The sequence below is a fragment of the Penicillium cosmopolitanum genome (assembly GCF_028827165.1).
Source record: "Penicillium cosmopolitanum strain IBT 29677 chromosome Unknown utg000004l:1.0-4361866.0:1.0-4365735.0, whole genome shotgun sequence".
Taxonomy (NCBI): domain Eukaryota; kingdom Fungi; phylum Ascomycota; class Eurotiomycetes; order Eurotiales; family Aspergillaceae; genus Penicillium; species Penicillium cosmopolitanum.
In genome coordinates, this window is record NW_026622674.1 from 3,422,880 (window position 1) to 3,441,766 (window position 18,887).

The window sequence follows — 18,887 nt, forward strand, 5'->3', positions numbered from 1 at the left end:
GTGCCAATTCATGCTTCAGTTGGTGGGGCCATGTTGCGCTTTTTGGTTGTCAACTTCAGCTGCAAAGGTATAAGACTCCGCCGAGGCCCCGCTGTATCATTCTTAGTTATTGATTTTCGGCACACAGGACATGTGCCTTTATTTTTATTTGAGTCGGAACTTGAATTTCTGGCATCTGCAGTCGCCAGACATTCAAGGATACAGCGATGGCAGAATAGATGGCCTATTCACAGGAAAGGTCAGTATAAGACGGAAGGACATATTGGCTCGGCGATGTTCAAAGCATTTCCGGCCGGATCATCAATAAACATACCGCAAGCCGTGCTTGTCGCATCTTCTGGTGTATCCATGCAGATCGGACATTTATATGATCCCAGTACTGAACGTGCACTATTCGCCTCGTCTCCATGCGGTTGCTGGGATTTGACTGCGTCCTCTCTTAGGCTAGAGAGTGTCTTGGCGAGCTCAGAAGAGCTATCAACCTCGGTCAGATCGATAGCTTGAATGGGCCCTTCTATTCGAGGATCTATTGGATGATCTAGTCGAGGACGAGACGATGGTCCTGCATGTCCGAGCTCCTCTCCATCTCGCCTTCGTTTAGCGCCCCGTGGTACCGTGTGGTTCCTTAAGTTTGGAGTTGGCTGTTCCTCCAAGGAGTCCGAGAAGGAGTCCACGGAAGTTATATCGGATGAAAGTTGGCGATGGGTGGACGTGGACGTGGATGTGGATGTGGGCGCGGGAGCGGGAGCGGGCACGGATGCCGATGTCAAGTCGATTACCGATAACCTGCGGCTCATGGTGTAGTTTCTTTCAAAATGTCCTTTTCAAACGGAAGGGGCCTTGTTTATCATCGGTTGCATTGTTTTTGAGAGGGTTGTGGCAAGGTAAGTGCGTGACGGTTTAAGAGATCGGGAGAATAAGTCCGGTGAGCCAGATCAAAGGAGAGATGATTGTAGACGTAATGAGTGATCGTAAACCATATAGAAGAAAACTCGCGCCGTTAAGCCTCGGGGAAGAAGACGAAGGCGACGCCGACCCAAGTATTGAAATAGACGACGATCATGGGCTACCATGAGGTGAGGGGAGAATGGGGAATGGTTATCGCCGCGCGATAAGCCAAAGAGGCAGGCGGTCACCTAATCGGGTTAGTATCATCGGGATCGGCGGCAGGGTTCCTCCGTTCCGGCATGACGCCTCAGATACCGCGATAGGCAGTGGTGATATGGGATAGTCTCACAAAATCGCAATCTGCATCATCTCGTGACGTCGTCCTTAATCACCAACACAATCTTGCAGGGTTGTAGTCGCTTACATTATGACCTGATATGATCGAAATACCGATCCCCATACGATGTTATCTTGGAAATTCGCCGGCACGCCTCATTCCAGGGGTGTTGTGAGCTCCGTGCGACCACGACTATGTTCAGTACTTATTCTTCCTCGATACCCACGGAAATCCACCACGACAGGATGTGGAAGACACTATTCCACCCTGCCGGACGTGGAGTCTCCAGCGAAGCGACCTTTATCGGGTAGGCCCATTGCCATTTTTACCCCTAGGTTGATACGAAATCGCAAATGCTAACCTAGCCCAGTGCCCGCCTCGGCTAGATTTAATGAGATCGGAGTGCAACAACTGAGCGATTATGTGTATCCTCAGGTTTTCCCAAACAAGGGTCGTATACCGGACCCGGAATTGGTTGCGTTAGCGAAGGACCATCTCGCAAGACACGAACTCCTGGGCAAATCGCAAAAAGGCGCCGAGCCAATCGCATTCGATTTACCGAAACTTCATGGCCAGACCCTAGACGAACATTTTTATAAGCTTGGAATGGATGCGTCGGAGCCCTACTTATCTTATGCGAAATCCTTCGTCGCCGTTAATTGTCCGGACAAACCGCGCAAGTGGGTGAATCGCAGTGGATGGACCAAATACAACGCGGATGGCTCTGCGGAACCAGTAGATGCTCCAAATGAGTCAATGATTACATTCGACACCGAGGTCATGTACAAGGAGCATCCTTTCGCCGTCATGGCCTGTGCTGCGAGCCCTACAGCATGGTATGCTTGGATATCCCCGTGGCTGCTCGGCGAATCGACAAAAAAAGAGCACCTTATTCCCCTCGGAGATCCAACTCAACCCCGGATCGTGGTTGGCCACAACATTGGCTATGACCGCGCTCGCGTTTTGGAAGAATACGATATGAAGCAAACACAGAATTTCTTCCTGGACACGATGTCCCTCCATGTTGCTGTCAACGGAATGTGCTCGCAACAGAGGCCGACGTGGATGCGACATAAGAAGAACAAAGCTCTGAGGGACAAGATCGCAAGCGAGCATAATTCGGCCGAGCTGGCTTCATTGCTTGAAAACAATATGTTGAGAGAGGAGGAGGAAGAGTTGTGGGTGGGGAGGAGCTCAGTCAACTCCCTGCGAGATGTGGCCAAGTTCCATTGTGACGTGACCATCGACAAGGCACAGAGAGACTTTTTTGGTGAACTTGACAGAGAATCTCTGCTAGCAAAATTGGAGGAACTTGTCGATTATTGTGCTGCCGATGTCGCTATCACCCATCGTGTCTACCGCAAAGTCTTCCCCAATTTCCTAGAGACATGCCCCCACCCGGTCAGTTTCGGTGCCCTCCGACATCTGTCTTCGGTCATACTTCCTGTCAACCAGACCTGGCAGGAGTATATCAAAAATGCTGAAGTAACCTACCACAAACGACTTGATGAGGTGCAGCGAAAATTGAATGAACTGTGCAATGAAGCTCTGAATGTCAAAGATCAACCAGATGTTTATGATAACGATCCTTGGCTTGGCCAGCTGGACTGGTCCGGCCAGGAGATCAAAATGGTTAAAGGGAAGAAAAAGGGTGATCCTCCCCGCCCTGCCGCGCGCCAGAAGAAACCGGGAATGCCCAAGTGGTACAAAGATCTTTTTCCTTCAAGCAACGCGGACATCAATCTCACGGTCCGAACTCGCATTGCTCCCGTTCTCTTGAAATTGGCATGGGATGGTTACCCTCTCATTTGGTCTGACAAGTATGGGTGGACCTTCCGAGTTCCCCATAGTCAGGTGAAGCAATATGAAAATCAGCCAGTTGTTCGGTGCGATATGACCGCCGAGGATAAGAATGCACAACTTCGAGAAGACCGGAAGAACATATATTTCAAAATACCGCATAAAGACGGCCCACAAGCGAGATGTACCAATCCTCTTGGCAAAGGGTATATGCAGTACTTTGAGCGCGGGATTCTTTCATCTCAATTTGAGCTCGCAAAAGAAGCGTTGGACATGAACGCTTCCTGCTCTTATTGGATTAGTGCGAGAGATCGTATCATGAGCCAGATGGTTGTCTACGAGGATCAAATACAGAACAGTGGCTCTTCAAGTGGAGATCCCAGTCACAGAGTGGGGTTCATATTGCCTCAAATTATTTCCCATGGGTACCATAACTCGCCGTGCTGTGGAAAACACATGGCTCACGGCGAGCAACGCCAAGTCCAATCGGGTTGGATCTGAATTGAAGGCGATGATTAAAGCACCCCCGGGTATGCTTTTGTCGGTGCAGACGTCGACTCCCAGGAGCTATGGATTGCTAGTCTCGTCGGAGATGCTTCTTTCCAACTCCATGGTGGAAATGCGATCGGTTTCATGACTTTGGAGGGTTCCAAGGCCGAAGGTACAGACTTGCATTCAAGAAGTGCATCCATTCTCGGAATTTCTCGAAATGACGCGAAGGTTTTTAATTACGGCCGAATCTATGGAGCCGGTGTGAAGTTCGCTGCAACTCTCCTTCGTCAATTCAATCCATCCTTGACCGAAAGGGAAACGCAGGCAACTGCAGCCAACCTTTACAAGGAGACCAAGGGAACACGGACATCCCGACGAATTCTAAGCGAAACTCCGTTCTGGCGAGGTGGCACCGAATCTTTCGTTTTCAATAAGCTCGAAGAATTCGCAGACCAGGAAAGACCTCGAACCCCCGCATTGGGTGCTGGTATTACGGAGGCCCTGATGCGACGATTTATCAACAAGGGAAGCTTCATGACGTCCCGAATCAATTGGGCCATTCAGTCATCAGGTGTTGATTACTTGCATCTATTGATCGTCGGTATGGACTTTTTGATCCGGCGATTTAATATCCATGCACGTCTAGCCATCACTGTCCACGATGAAATCCGATATATGGTCAAGGATGAAGATAAATACCGCGCAGCTATGGCTCTTCAGATTGCAAATCTCTGGACGCGCGCAATTTTCTCGCAGCAAGTTGGTATTGACGATCTACCACAGTCCTGTGCCTATTTCTCAGCCGTCGACATCGATCATGTGCTCCGGAAAGAGGTTGACATGGATTGTATTACCCCTTCTCATCCGAACAAGATTCCTCACGGTGAAACTCTGGATATCTCTCAGCTGCTGTCCAAAGATGAAGCCGCTTTCCTCGATCCATCGATCATTCCCACGTCTGCTCCCAACCCAGAGCAATACAAATATACGCCACGAGAGTCGGTCATGTCCGCCCTGCAAGCCTCCAATGACTTGGCTCTCATCAAAGCTCAGATCACGAAAGATGATGCCGAACTTCGTGATATCATCAAACAAAAAACTCAACTCTCTGCGTCTAGTCCCAAATCTACCACCTCACGTTCTTCCCCAAGCAAGAGCCGAGTTAAAACGTCGGGCTGGGCATCTGCGGAACCTCAACGTGCTGTTCTCATGGACGTTGAATCAGGGCTTTATCCGGATTTCCGCGACTCCCCTCGCAACTCTTCCCATACTGGCAAGCAACCCCAAGTGGGTCTCTACCGTTCTCAATGGAAGCCGCGACCCAGTGCTCGAGCATAACTTTCCACAGTTCACTCTCCTTACCCTCTACCCTCCTAGCACCTACCGTTTTCTTTTATCTCTACCATTCTTGTACCCAATTACCCTTTATATTGTTTGAATATCCTCACGGATGTATGGCTTACGTGGTGTGATTGGAAGTAGCATCGGGATGGCGTCGCAATGCTCACATTTAATGTGATACTGTACAAAAATAACAAATCTAATACAATTACAGGCTCCTACCTACTAGATCCTGTGGAATAGACACTAATTCAAGTCCAAGTTGTTTCCTGAACAATGCCTACTAGTCATAAGTAAAGAATGTACTGAAAGGTCTTCGTGACTCGCCTCCCGGAATTTTGTACTATGCGGATTGAAGCTTTGCTAACTTCTCGCTCAAGCTTTAGATTAAAAACAGTGTTTTCCGCCTGGGTAGTTGTGTGGCATTGCCGGTTCAAATAAAACAGCATCAGGGCTAATTTATAACTTGCATGAGTGTCGATGTGTCTAGCCCTTTTTAAAGAGAACTCTGTGGTATGCGGTTGCCGCCCGCACACCAATCAGATAGAGAGCGAGTGACTGATGAGGTCGAACCAGATGCTCTGTTGGGCATGCTAGCCAGAACAAAAGACCCATTCCTTGTCAACTTGCAAGGCCCCCCCCCATAAGGAGCTTCGAGAAGCCTGGGAAAGGGTTCATATGTAGCGCATCTCATCAATATTTGGCCAATACCCCCAAGATTCGTCTAGGTCTCTTTCCAAATGGATGGTACACTTGAGAATGTTAGCCTATCGCTCTTTGGTTCATCCCTTCAACAGTTAGAATACACTCACGCAACTTCAATAACAGCACACTTCCCAGCTTGCACGATCTCTGTTGCTTGCTGGATGGCAGGGTCCAACTCATTCTGTGATTTGACCGTGGCCCCCCAGGCATTCCCTGCGGCAGAGGCAATCCCTGGGTAGTCTGGCGAAGGCTCAAAGGATATGTTCAAATCTATTTCGTTGCTTATTATCAGCATTGACCCTTCTTCGCAGGATGAACTTGAAAGACCTGGTTTTAGTCACCTTTTCTATTGGACTTTGATGATAATCCATCCTCGTGGACCAGCAAAGCGGAGACCTTCGGTGCATTCCATCCGCCATTATTCAGGACAATAAGCAAGAATGGCACATCGTAACGCCTTGCAATCCAATAGACGCTCTCCATCTGCGAGAAGAGGTAGGTTCCGTCACCAACTCTGGGATTTTGTTAGAGGTGTCCGCATATGCTTGAGCCAATGTACTCACAGTCCACAGACAAAAGAATTTGGCTTGGCCATCTTAGCGCCCAGAGTGGCGCCGCCTCCCCAGCCCAATCCACCTGCACCACTGCCAAGTAAACTTCCTGGCTGATTCTGACGTTAGAATATGAATTTCAGACAATGCACTGGCTGGATTACCTTGGTCAAGTTCAAATGATGAATCAAATGACCTGCGTTAGTGACGGCTTCCATGACGAAAGTCGTGTCTTGTGGAAGTTGCTCCCGCAGTCGTGATGCTAGATAGGGTACGGTGACAATGCCTTCAGATGAGGGTGATTCTAGAGATTTGAGGTTCGCTCGCCACTTTGTATAGCGCGCCCGGCGAGACTCAAATTCCGCAGAGTATTGTTTGTTGTCCAGGCTTTGGCGATCTATAAAGCCATTCAATTGCTGCAAAGCAAGCTCGCCGCTCACCTTGAGTCTTCGAATGGCACCAATAGAAAATACTAAAAGAATTCAGTCATGCACGGTCAATGAAAACATATCGTGGATACGTACGGGGCATCTGCTGCTTCAGTGGATCGACATCAAGGTGAATAATTTTGGTGCCTATACTGTCAGTGAATGCTCGTTGGGTGTCCTGAAGTCTTTATTCCAACCTTTCTTTGGTTTTCCAGCAGTTGGAATCCAGGGAACATCACAGTCCATAATCAAGATGACATCGGCTTCTAAAACTGCCGGATGTGTAGTAACTGTCACACCAAGATAGGCTTCGTGGTCACTGCGGATACAGACATCAGAACCGACCATTTCAACCACACTAATTGGTAGCTTGTCACAAAGCGCCTCGAGCAGAGCAGGTGTATTATGGTTGCGCCCCAAATAACCCGTGATAACAAGAGGCTTCTTCGCACTCATGAGAGTTTTTGCGATGTATTCAACCTCTTATAAGCAAGCAAAAAGTCAGATTGTGTTGATAATCATTATCGAGGAATTATTACCTGAATCCGGCAATGCACTGGCAACGATAGGGCTGAGCAATTCTTCTTCAAGAAATTCTCTATCAACTTTCTGCAGACGAGGGTTAGCAGTCGTGCTTGGTTGAAGGTATCATCTTAATTACCTCTTCGAGGACTTCCCTTGCTGCCATGAGGTAGGCTGGGCCCTTGGGATCGGACAAGGTGAATTGCAATGCTCTGTTCACCATTTCTTTGATATTACGGCCGGATTTGATTTCTGCTGAGTACCTGCAATACTGCCGAACGATTGCGGCTTGATCGGGCACATCTTGTAACCAATGAATAAACCTTCCCGGATTCAATTGTTAGCATTGGCAGGAATGAGAATAGAGCCAGGTGGTTTATACTCGGTTTGGGAGCCTAGAAGTTCCCCTCTTTGGGTGAAGGGGCTCAGGCCAGCAAAACAGAGGACGGGGACTCGGCCGATCGAGGCATTATGGACCGACTGTCCCAAGGCTAAAGTTCCGCAATCAACGTGAACAAGGACGCATTGCTAATAGTAAATGAGCAAAACAATCCTGAAGAAAAAACCGATGGAGCTCATACCGGGATGCCTGTGACCTGGGCGTATCCAAGTGCTGCCGACAGTGCCACCAATTCCGAAGGACAGGTGATTATGTTGGGAAACTTGGCCAACTTCTCTGGATGATTGTTAGTCCCGTGGATCTCCATTTATCTTGGCATTGTCGCACCTTGTTTGGCTTTAATCATGGCTTCAAGCATGGCAGGGTGATCGCTCCCTCTAGTGGACGGGTCAGATCACCAGATGTTCAGTTCATTGAACCAATTGGGTAGACGTACAGATTGACGAAACAGTGCGTAACTCCAGCCTCGGCTTTTCAAGAATTTGGTCAGTTGGGAAAATTCAAAGGAGGCTTCAATCATACCAAGAGCTTCAAAGAAGCCTTCCGCGGCCGATGTCAACTCCCCATCCTGAACCACATCATCATCATAGCGAGCACGTTTGTTGGAAGTCATTGTCAAGTTTCTAATTTGCCTTTTTTTGCTAGATCAATTGGGGGGGTATTGGGGAGTTGATATACTCGTACAAGCTGGATTGTCAGCCGAAGCAACCTGGGTGTCAGCCGAAGCAACCTGGGAAGAAGAGAGGAGAAGACTCTCGGGATGTCCGCGAGCCAATCGATGGCGGCCCACAACCCCCCAGGCACCCCGGAATCCTCCACCGCCCCCGCTTGCCCAGCGTTGGTACCCCTTTCGGATGCCGAAGGGTCTGCCGTGCTCCTATGCGATATCTCACTGGACACTACAGAACAAATTCGACTTTTTCACCTTGTTGGTTACAAGACATAAGGAACAACAGAAATTTCAAAACAGTCATGGAGACCATTTTTCCTGGTGGATCTATTGTCTATAGGAGATCTAATATTGGGCATGGAGTTGGAAGCATCAATCCAAGCGGGTCTGATTAATGTCGTCGCGCTCGTATAGGGTGGATTCCAACATGGATGAATTTCTGGGGGTCATCAATCAAATTAGACAGATTTTTGGGAGAAAAATTTCACGCAAAGCCGGAGATCAATTGATGGGAAAGTTGCAATAGATCTTGAGTTGAAATCTCACCTATTTTATGATGCATACCTAAAAGGGCAACCTAGAAGTCGTCGACGCCAAGTCGACGCCAACTTCAAGAGGGCAAAATGCCCATTACCTGCAGGCAAGTCCCAGAATATACAAGGATTTACTAGTACTACTCTAGTAGCTACATAGTATAACAATACTCCGAATGGGAACTTGAATCAAGTACAGTTGGAACGGGGTGTGGAACTACTTTGATCATGAATTTACGTCGTTTCTGTGCCGAACTCTGAAAGTACTATAAATTAAAATCCAGCATAACTTATCAAGCTGCACCCCGAACCTAAATAAGCATTGGTACGTATAGACTAACCCAGATGATTCAATCTTGAGACACCGTCTCACTAGCAATATCTACTTTCGTCTTTTCAAAATCTCGTGCCTTCACTTGATTCTTGAACAGAATGTCCATTTCCGCAAATGTTCGGTTCTTCGTCTCGGGAAGTCGGAAATACGCCCATATCAAGCCAAGACCCATGATAGACCCGTAGAAGAAGCCGGATTTGGCTCCCCAGTTCCAGGAGGCCTTTTGCATCATGTGGGGTACAAGCTGTCCATAGACCAAGACTGCAACGTTGTACACAGCACGGGCAAGAACAACGCTCTTGTTCCGGAGATAGTTGGAAGGAATCTCAGTCACAATCGTGTAGATGATCGGGCCGATGGTGATGAAAAAGACGAAGTACTCAATCAATAAAATGCTGCCAATCCCGTAGCCTATATTAGGATGGGTGCTGATGCTGGGAATTCCCATAAAGCCGATAACAAAAGTTGTGACGGTCATGAAAGCAGTTCCGGTCAGGACTAAGGTACGTCGGCCCAACCTTGGAACTAGATACCAAGCAATAAACACGCCTACTATTGCTAGGGCATATTCACCCATGCCGAAGTCAAATGACGATGTGGCAGGAAGACCTGCTTGCTCCAGAAAATAAACGATATAAGCGACGAGTGGCGCGCAAAGCTCTTGTATGAGGTAAGTCCCAACTGTGACCTCAGTGCGACGTAGATTGACCCCTTTGAATAGATCCCAGTAGCTGCTTGTCGTCTTCATTTCGTTTTCAATTTTGACTGTTTGCTCCATCATTGCCAGAGTGTCCGCAATTTCGTCTTCTGAGCTATCCTTGGATCGTAATTTATGTAGTACCTTTCCTGCCTCTTGGACACGACCCTTCCGAATGAGCCACCAAGGTGACTCTGGCGCCAGGAAGATTCCGATGGCCAGAGGAATTGGCAATATCCACTGCAATGCAAACGGAATCCGGTAAGCCCATTGCCCGTGTGACGAAAGGAATGCGCGGAGAACACCGGTGCCAAGAAGGTAGCCTATGCTCCAACAAAGAGACACCAGCATCGTGAGATAAGGTCGCAGGACGTTGGGGCAGACCTCAGCAGCGTATGTCGTTGTGAGAGTTTGGAAAACACCCCATGGTACTCCCAGTAGAATTTCGGCTCCGAGATACATGTAAATGCTGGTTGCAAAGAACTGCAGAAATATGAAACCTGTCATGAGGATGAGACAGCCGATCATGACCCATCGGTAACCAATCCAATCTGCAAGCAAGCCGTTTATCAACAGACCTACAATTTCCCCAGCATTCACACCATTACTGACAGCTGATTGCAAGTTTGCGGGGACCTGGTAAGATCCATCGCTCTGCAGGGTGCCATATCGCTCTTGGAAGGCAGGGAAAGCAAAGAAGCCACTGACGAATGCGTGGTCGAAGCCTTCCATAATCAACGCCGAGGAGAACCAGATGGACCAGAAAACTGCTTTCGGGTATTTCCGAATACCTTCGCGTAGCCCCATGGCATGTTCATCTTCAGTAGCTCTCTGGGCACTTTTTAGGGTCTCCATGGCCGAGGCATAATTCTCCTCATCCTTATCGTGAACGACCATGGTGGTAGTCCGATCACGAACATCTTCTTGGTGCTCTGACATATTGAATCAGAGAGCCGACCTCAACGAGGGAAAAACGTAGTGAGACTTAGTTCGCAGTGGTGGTGATGATTTGCATCTCGCCCTGTGTCAGCGCCTTCGGCCCTCTTTGTACCGCAGAATGCGGCGCCATCCCTGGCAACGACTCCGCACCCTCAGACAGGCAAATGTGGGGGATAGCTTGCCCCAGAAAACCCAAATACCCCAGATGGAGCAATCTCCGTGCTCTGGTTAACATCTGCGGGCTATCGATCGACCGAGATTAAACTGTTTTGGAAAAACCGGGTAAACAGGAACCGAGCCCTATGTGATTATACTTTGGTGGGTATGGGAATGGGAGTTTTCTTTGGTGGAATTTGGAAATGAAGTTGGGATCAAAGTGTGTGCTAGTGAACCGTTAATTCAAAGCCAATCCTCGAACGGTGGCGTGATGTGTCGTCTACAACGGAACCCCGCTGAGGAAACCGTCAAAGACTCACGATCGTCCCAGCAGCGTGCTGAAATGAAGTTCCTTTCACCCCTGCCACGCTTTTCTTGGCCTCTTGTCCCGCATTGCTTGTGACGCTTGTTTCTCGGACGGTCCGAGCGCAATATTAACACTTACTTCGCTAACATGTCGACCCCTAATCTTCGCTGGCTGACCGGTGATGGTCCCCAGGCCCTGGAAGATGGAGTGTCGTTTGGAATGCCATGGCCGAAGGGTATGTACCCGCCAGGCCAAAACTTTGTTATTGAGGCAAATGGAAACCAATGGCCGCTTGATTCGCGTGAACTTGCTTATTGGCCGGACGATTCGCTTAAATGGAGCGCCCACTCCGTCAGCGGCGACATTGGGTACAGCACAGAGTACACAATCAAAGGTGCGCCATGGTCAGCTGAGGGGAAAAAAGAAATTCAAATAGTTCATAATGAGAATTGTCTTTCTGTGATCACACCACAGGGTCTTCAAGTCAATTTTCCCCCAAAAGGTGGCTCATCGATCTTGAAAGACGTTGCGATCGATGGGCGACTGGTGTGCTCGGGAGCTACCGTGATCGCATCAATCGATGGCAAGCCATACAACACCCTCGTCAAATCGGTCGAAGTTGAAAATACTTCATTCAACAGAGCTCTAATCAAGGCATCCGGAGTTGTCCTGGACAAAAACAACAATGGTCAACTTCCATTCGATGTGCGATTCTATATCCACTCTAATGCATCATCCGTCAAGATAATCCACTCGTTCATCCATGACCTAGACCCCGACCAGCCGCTCACATCTCTCGGACTGCGCTTTTTTGTGCCATTGAACGATAGCGAACTTCACAATCGTCACATTCGTTACGGGGGCTCTGGCGGTGGCGTTTTGAAAGAAGAGGTCAAGGGCCTATCTGGTCTACGACACGGACCTACGATAAAGAATCGAGTGGATCAGACATCGGGTCGCCATGTTTGTCTAAACAAAACAGACTGGACCAGAACTGAAATTACCAGGGGTCTTTCATATATCCCATCTTGGGACTCGTATTCACTCAGCCAACTTTCATCTGACGGTTTCGCCATCAAGAAACGGACGAAGCCAGAATGTTCTTGGGTCAAGGTTACTGCAGGTGGAAGGTCTGACGGGACTGCTTTTGTAGGATCCACTGAGAATGGAGGTCTCGCCATTGGCATGTCTGACTTTTGGGAACGCTATCCAACCCAGCTGGACCTGGATGACTTAACATCCCGTCAGGCATCTATTACTGTTTGGCTATACTCTCCTCTTGCAGAGCCGCTGGAAACGGCACCATTTCATGATGGACTTGGCCTAGACAGCTATGACAAACAACTTGAAGCTCTCAATGTGACTTACGAAGATTTCGAACCTGGATTTGCTACTGCGAACGGCATTGCAAGAACCAGTCAAATAATTCTCAAGCCATTCCGCGATGTGCCTTCGAATCCTTCTTTTAGTGCCTTCTCATTCCTTGTGCGCAGCCCCCCTCGCCTGATGGCTACTGCAACGCATATGCATGATGCTCATGCTTTTCACGGGTGTTGGGCTCCCGACTTCCGCATATCGGGGAAATCCCCATCCCCTAAAGAAATCGAGATCGAAGAAAACCTCAATTTATTATTCAACTATTATCATCAGCAAGTTGAGCAGAATCGATGGTATGGCTTTTGGGATTACGGTGATGTCCAGCATACCTACGATGCGTATCGGCATGCTTGGCGCTACGATGTTGGAGGGTTTGCCTGGGACAACTCGGAGCTCTCCACCGATTCATGGCTTTGGTTGTACTTCCTGCACACAGGAAGAGCTGATGTTTTCAAAATGGCAGAGGCTATGACAAGACATACAGGGGAGGTTGATGTCTACCACTCTGGAAATTTCAAGGGGTTCGGAACACGACACGGAGTACAACACTTCAGCGACAGCTCTAAGCAACTGAGAATATCCAACGTACTATATCGTCGCATATATTACTACCTCACAGGAGATGAACGTACTGGCGATCTGATATCGGAGCTCCAAGAGTGCCAAAATACATTGCTGGTCCTGGACTCTCATCGCAAAGTTCAGAAACACGCTGGCATTCCAGATGGCTTTGCAATGACAAATATTGGCCTAGATTGCGGTCCTCTTCTTGCTACATGGTTAACGGCATGGGAGAGACGAGTAGATGGATGGCCTAAATTTCGCGAACTCCTGTTTCGACTATTGGAGGGAATTGCTAGTCTCAAGCATGGGATCGGAAACAACTCAATTTTGCTAGATCCCTCAAATGGAGAAGTACGCGAATGCCCAACCCCAACCCCAGAATACGCCATATCCCACCTATCTATGCTTTTTGGATTTCCGGAGGTCATTGCAGAGCTATCTTACTTTACTCAAGAAGGAGACTCATCTTCCATGGAAGTCTTTATGCAAGTTTGGCTAGCATATTGTCGATCATATAATGGAGGGCCTGATATTCAGCGCAAAGAATTCGGATTTGAATTCCCCGACCATGCGACCTGGAGGCAAAGTCACTCCACCCTCACAGCGTTTGCAGCCGTAAAACAAAGCAGTGACTCTCTTGCAGATGCGGCCTGGGATCAATTTTTCGATTCAGATGGATACACAGATCTTCTAGATTGGACCATTCTCAAAACTTCACCTCCTGAATATTTCAGGGCAGGCGAGGAGGCTCCTTGGGTCAGTACAAATGAGACTGCTCGCTATGGTGTCTCCGCTATCTCCAACCTGGCGAATATTGGGCAATATTTGAAGCATAGGCAAATTATCAGATAAAGTAGTATCTACCAATTCATTACTTCATTACTTCCACGTGGATGAAGAACATTGATTAAGCCCGAGGAGAAAATAATATCATGATACTTCGAAAGAGCTTCCGCCCTAATTCGGTGCGTGCTATCACCAGTAGCTACGATGAAGTGACACTTGCTTTTTTTACTATCACCTCGGCTTATTTGTACCCGGTGCCCCCACTGCAGTTGACGAGCAGGACCGGCGAGATCGAACGGCATAGAGCTAAATGTACCTTTTCTGGGGAAGCTATTGGATAGCGTGGGGTATAAAATTATTTGGTACTGTATGCAACCATTCTATTGATGGAAAAACTCGATGGATCCAGGGTCCTTGCGGGGTGATCCTTTGGTTGTGAGGGGTAGCTGTACGACTCGGAAAACAACATGACGGAAAACCGAGAAGCCCAAGAGATGCTTTCCTGCTCACCGCATTCGGAAATCACACTTTCACTTTCCTTTTAATCTTTGGAACTTCGTCTTATATTCACTATCATAAAGGTAACAATATGGCTCCTACCAAGTATGCCGTGGTCGGCACGGGAGGCCGAGCAGCGTTCTTCTATAATGCTATTGTCAAAGATTTCAAGCACACCGCAACCCTTGTGGCATTTTGTGATACCAATCAGACTCGAATGAATGTTGCGAATAGTCGAGTACAGGAGCTCGGATCTGAGGCTCTACCAACTTATATGGCCACGGAGTTTGACCGTATGATCGAAGAAACCAAGCCAGATTCGGTGATAGTGACAACTATCGACCGGACACATCACTGGTATATCATCCGAGCAATGGAGTTAGGGTGCAACGTTCTCAGTGAAAAGCCCATGACAGTGGACGAAAATAAATGTCAAGAAATTCTTGATGCAGTGAAAGCCACCAAACAGCAGCTACGTGTCACATTCAACTACCGATACGCACCCCACAATACCAAAATTCGCGAACTGCTGCTAAATGGTTCTATTGGTCAAGTCACTTCAGTTCATTTTGAATGGATGCTTAATACTCGACATGGCGCTGACTACTTTCGCCGTTGGCATCGGGACAAACGCAATAGTGGAGAGGCTGCTCGTGCACAAATCAACTCATCACTTTGACTTGGTCAATTTCTGGCTTGGAAGTCAGCCTAAAACGGTATTCGCCCAAGGAGACCTGAAATTCTATGGCAAGGAAAATGCCGAGTTACGAGGAGAGACGAATTTTTATTCTCGTGCCCATGGCAGCGCCGCCGCTGTTGATGACCCTTTTGCGCTTCACATGAAAGATCATCCACAATTGAAAGAAATGTATCTCGATGCAGAGCATGAAGATGGATACTATCGCGACCAAAGTGTATTCGGCGACGGGATCAACATCGAAGACACAATGGGTGTGTTGGTGAGCTATAAGTCCGGGGCCATCCTGACCTACAGCTTAGTCGCATATTGCCCATGGGAGGGCTTCCGGGTCTCGTTTAATGGAACTCGAGGCCGCCTTGAGATGGACGTTCTCGAGCAGTCTTACGTCAACTCTGGCGGTGATCAAAGCAAAGAGGGAGCCGTGGCCCATACGAAAATTACGTTACATCCCATGTTTGCCCCACCAACTGAAATACCCATTATCGAGGGAGAGGGAGGTCACGGTGGCGGAGATCCAAAACTCCTCAATGATCTTTTTGGAACTCCGGCGCCAGACGATCTCAATCGCGCTGCTTCTCATGTTGATGGGGCCATGTCAATTTTGACCGGAATTGCTGCTAACAGGGCAATCCGAACCGGGCAAGTGGTGCAGGTGAAAGATCTTGTGCAGTTCTGAAAGATTCTAGATATCAAATAGTAGATTTATATCTCCAATTTTGACCCCCAGCTCCACTGCTTGTATTTATATGTCTAATTATGCAAGCATTCTTTGGAAAATCAGGAGGATTCGCTTCCGTCCATCCCACAGTGGGTATAGACCAACCGTCAACAATGTAAGCCAGAGCCAAACAATTGCCATAGCCACCCACGCGATAAAAAGCTATTCATGATTGGTAAGCTTATGATCTGTAGATAAGTTTCTGTTCCGTGTTGACTTACGCCCCGGCTGAAGATAAACCGCGCAGCATACATAGGAAGTGGCCAAAGCACCCAGTGACCTAGGAATGTTGCAATCGCCCATATAAGAGCGTATCGCGCCCAGCGTCTTTGCGTTGACTCTAAAATCTCTTCGCTTTTTGTAATTTCTTGGGTCTGCTCGTGAGACTCACTCTCTGGGCTTACCTCCAGGCTCTTGTTTGCCAGACTTCCCCAGTCAAAATCCGAAGGGGCAAATAGGGAAATCAAACCGGAATACAGAAGTGGGCTGAAGGCCGAGACGACAGTACCATACATGCATGGTAGAGTCTGGCCTGTCGTAGAGACAGTCACTTCACCATAAAATCGGTACGCCGTCCCAAGCCAGACGGCGAGTCCTGATGCCAGCCCGAGATAGGCTGATGCAACTACCGCAATCCGACTTTGCCGTCTCCAGAGGAACGTAAGAACCAAAGGAAAAATTCCCGGGCATGTAACCACACCTTCAGATTTGTTAGACGTCTTTTCCCAAGGCCAATCGGGATTTCTTACCTATCATATATAGAGTCCAGCCCATGTCAATTCCGACATAGTGGAAAACAGTAGTAAGACCTGCAGCGACAAGCCCGAATATGATGACACCCACCCGACTCCATAGAATCACATCTTTGTTTGTTGCGTTGACATTCCAATATGTTCGGTATCCGTCAAAAGCAACTATCGACGATACTGCGATTACCTGGGCGGATAAAGTGGAGGTCACCGCCATGAAAACCATCAAAAGAATAGCCACAGCTCCGCCCTTTCCGGCTACTGCTATTGCTGTATATGGCAGGGCTAGTCCATTTGTTACTTCCGTAGGTGTCATGGCCTTAACTCCGTTAGGTAGGTCACTTGGAAATTTCGTCTCCTAGCACTTACTCGTGGATACGTTGGAAACGATTTTGAACTCTCTAGCCCTAGAGCGGACATTCCCATGATAGTCCCAATAGCCCATGGGATGCTGAAGTAAAATATTCCTCCGGTAACATAGCCTGGTAAAACACTTCCTGGTGATGCAGCGAATGCTTTCGTGAAGTATCCAGTGTCCATCTGTACAGAGTGAGCGAGTATTCTATCGAAAGCGTTATGATACTCACTATTACCGCCCCAAAATTTGACACAAGAAGAATTATTCCGAAGAATATTCCTTGTTGGGAAGTCATGGTTAAAAGCGAGCCCTGGTAATTCCCGTCGATGACATGGTCGGGCTGAGCCCGAATAACGAGGTCATACAATCCACCGATCGACTTGACTTCATCAGACAGGAGCACTTTAGTGGTTAGGTAGCAAGAAAGAATCAATATAATGAATGTGTGCAGATAATCCGTCAGAAAGCTAGAAGTTACGTAGCATTAGTTCACGCCACTTGGCATTGAGCAGCTGAAAACATACGTTGCTTTGATACCACCTGTAAGCGTGTATATAACCACCCCAAGAGGTAACAGGAATGTGGAAGCCACAATGTGCATTCCAGTTCTAATATAGTGAGAAATATGCTCAATAACGTCTTGTTGTAGACTTACAAGTATGTTATGGTTGATGAAGCACCCAGAATCATGTTGATCGTGTTGAATAAATTATTCACAACCGCCAAGAATGTAAAGCTCAGATGAGCAACAGTGCCTTAGAAGGTAAGCCAAGGTTCATAGTGATAAACTGAGAATAAACTTACCATATCGTATCTTCACGACTTCTAACACGGTATGTGCGCTTGGTACCCGGCTTTTGCACACGGTTCCGAGATAGGCGAAGCAAACAATCATGGGCGAGCAGCCAGCACCGTACCAGAAGGGGCCACTGATGCCATATTGATATGCCACTAGAACTGTACTTAAGAGCATGGTACTCCATAGCCAAGACTAATATTAAGTTAGTCATTGGTCGGCATCGAAAGCATTAAGCTGCTTCTCACCGAGACGACGGCCGACGCGACTAAGCCGGTACCGACATTCCGATTGGCCACAATAAAACTAGTCAAGCTTAGTGAGAAATAGTTATTAGACACGATGTGCTTGCAACTGACGTCTCGGCATTTGAATTGTCTTCTCCCACTGTCTTTTTCAGCGCTCTCGTGACAAGTATCATTCCTGCCTATTAGCATTGATTTCGAAAATCAAAGCATCATCATTGGATTTACCTGCTGCAAATGCCAATCCAACACCGATGACAACTCCATATCCAACTCCCTGAGAGAGCGGGCAGGAACTTGGATCTGTGACATGGCCGATCAAATTCCAAGGTCCCTTGAATTTCGCAGGAAATATACAATAGCTGAAATCAATTTTAGCTTCGTCTTTATACTATTCCAATTGCAAAATATATCGGCCGAATAACCATGGGGTTTTAGAAATATTAGCTAGATCCTCAAGCTTAAAATTGCCTGTCAAAAAATTGTCGCTTTGGGTAAGAAAGGTGAGAAAACAGATCACGAACAACATGGCGTGCTTGGCGTATTCCATGGCGATTGTCAGTGCTGCTGCGATTAACACCTAAAATGATGTGCTCCGCTCGAAATAAGTAACTCAATTCCGAAACTACTCTGTTTATAAATTCTATTGTTTCTCGGTGATTATCTAGTTTTCCAATCTTCATTTTCTCTCCTACGCGTTACTCATGAGTGGCTAGGTCCAACTTGAAGGTGAGAACTGAGGAGAATGTAGGAGCACGAAAGACGCTCGAATGTTGAGACAAATCTGATCGTAACGAGTCGCTCGGTGAAAATAACTCATTTACGCTCAGGCCCAGGCTGTTGCTCAATATATTTTCCTCCAGGGCTGGGACTCGCCTGGATGAACTTGGTAGTACCACTGGCAGCAGTAGATTGGCCGTGCTCTACATACCTAGGTATATACTGCCCAGGTGCCTGACATAATTCTTTATATTTTATGGAATCATCATCCACTGG

The 18,887-nt window shown here is 47.7% G+C and overlaps 7 protein-coding genes across 7 annotated transcripts; 3 read left to right on the forward strand and 4 right to left on the reverse strand.

Moving 5' to 3' along the window:
- Positions 1 to 239: 239 nt before the first annotated feature.
- On the reverse strand, positions 240 to 797 carry N7509_002687 (uncharacterized protein; the record flags this gene model as incomplete). Its single annotated transcript, XM_056627324.1, has 1 exon — positions 240 to 797. The coding sequence occupies one exon, from the start codon at positions 795 to 797 to the stop codon at positions 240 to 242; it is 558 nt and encodes a 185-aa protein (XP_056493119.1).
- A 673-nt stretch (positions 798 to 1,470) lies between these two features.
- Positions 1,471 to 4,855, forward strand: N7509_002688 (DNA-directed DNA polymerase gamma MIP1; the record flags this gene model as incomplete). Its single annotated transcript, XM_056627325.1, has 3 exons — positions 1,471 to 1,532; positions 1,591 to 3,515; positions 3,576 to 4,855. 3 exons carry the CDS (start codon positions 1,471 to 1,473, stop codon positions 4,853 to 4,855), a joined length of 3,267 nt encoding a protein of 1,088 aa, XP_056493120.1.
- Positions 4,856 to 5,582: 727 nt separating this feature from the next.
- N7509_002689 (uncharacterized protein) lies at positions 5,583 to 8,077 on the reverse strand (the record flags this gene model as incomplete). Its single annotated transcript, XM_056627326.1, has 14 exons — positions 5,583 to 5,610; positions 5,671 to 5,833; positions 5,905 to 6,077; positions 6,127 to 6,227; positions 6,279 to 6,586; positions 6,639 to 6,689; positions 6,740 to 7,024; positions 7,082 to 7,151; positions 7,204 to 7,387; positions 7,447 to 7,592; positions 7,646 to 7,740; positions 7,792 to 7,841; positions 7,901 to 7,934; positions 7,987 to 8,077. 14 exons carry the CDS (start codon positions 8,075 to 8,077, stop codon positions 5,583 to 5,585), a joined length of 1,779 nt encoding a protein of 592 aa, XP_056493121.1.
- A 940-nt stretch (positions 8,078 to 9,017) lies between these two features.
- N7509_002690 (Maltose permease MAL61) lies at positions 9,018 to 10,637 on the reverse strand (the record flags this gene model as incomplete). Its single annotated transcript, XM_056627327.1, has 1 exon — positions 9,018 to 10,637. One exon carries the CDS (start codon positions 10,635 to 10,637, stop codon positions 9,018 to 9,020), a length of 1,620 nt encoding a protein of 539 aa, XP_056493122.1.
- A 610-nt stretch (positions 10,638 to 11,247) lies between these two features.
- On the forward strand, positions 11,248 to 13,893 carry N7509_002691 (polysaccharide lyase family 26 protein; the record flags this gene model as incomplete). The annotated part of the gene is made up of 1 exon (XM_056627328.1): positions 11,248 to 13,893. One exon carries the CDS (start codon positions 11,248 to 11,250, stop codon positions 13,891 to 13,893), a length of 2,646 nt encoding a protein of 881 aa, XP_056493123.1.
- Positions 13,894 to 14,416: 523 nt separating this feature from the next.
- Positions 14,417 to 15,701, forward strand: N7509_002692 (Gfo/Idh/MocA family protein; the record flags this gene model as incomplete). The annotated part of the gene is made up of 2 exons (XM_056627329.1): positions 14,417 to 14,873; positions 14,965 to 15,701. The coding sequence occupies 2 exons, from the start codon at positions 14,417 to 14,419 to the stop codon at positions 15,699 to 15,701; spliced, it is 1,194 nt and encodes a 397-aa protein (XP_056493124.1).
- Positions 15,702 to 15,779: 78 nt separating this feature from the next.
- On the reverse strand, positions 15,780 to 18,067 carry N7509_002693 (sodium:solute symporter family protein; the record flags this gene model as incomplete). The annotated part of the gene is made up of 10 exons (XM_056627330.1): positions 15,780 to 15,905; positions 15,965 to 16,443; positions 16,493 to 16,811; positions 16,862 to 17,032; positions 17,080 to 17,317; positions 17,375 to 17,458; positions 17,506 to 17,605; positions 17,655 to 17,841; positions 17,895 to 17,952; positions 18,006 to 18,067. The coding sequence occupies 10 exons, from the start codon at positions 18,065 to 18,067 to the stop codon at positions 15,780 to 15,782; spliced, it is 1,824 nt and encodes a 607-aa protein (XP_056493125.1).
- Positions 18,068 to 18,887: the final 820 nt, after the last annotated feature.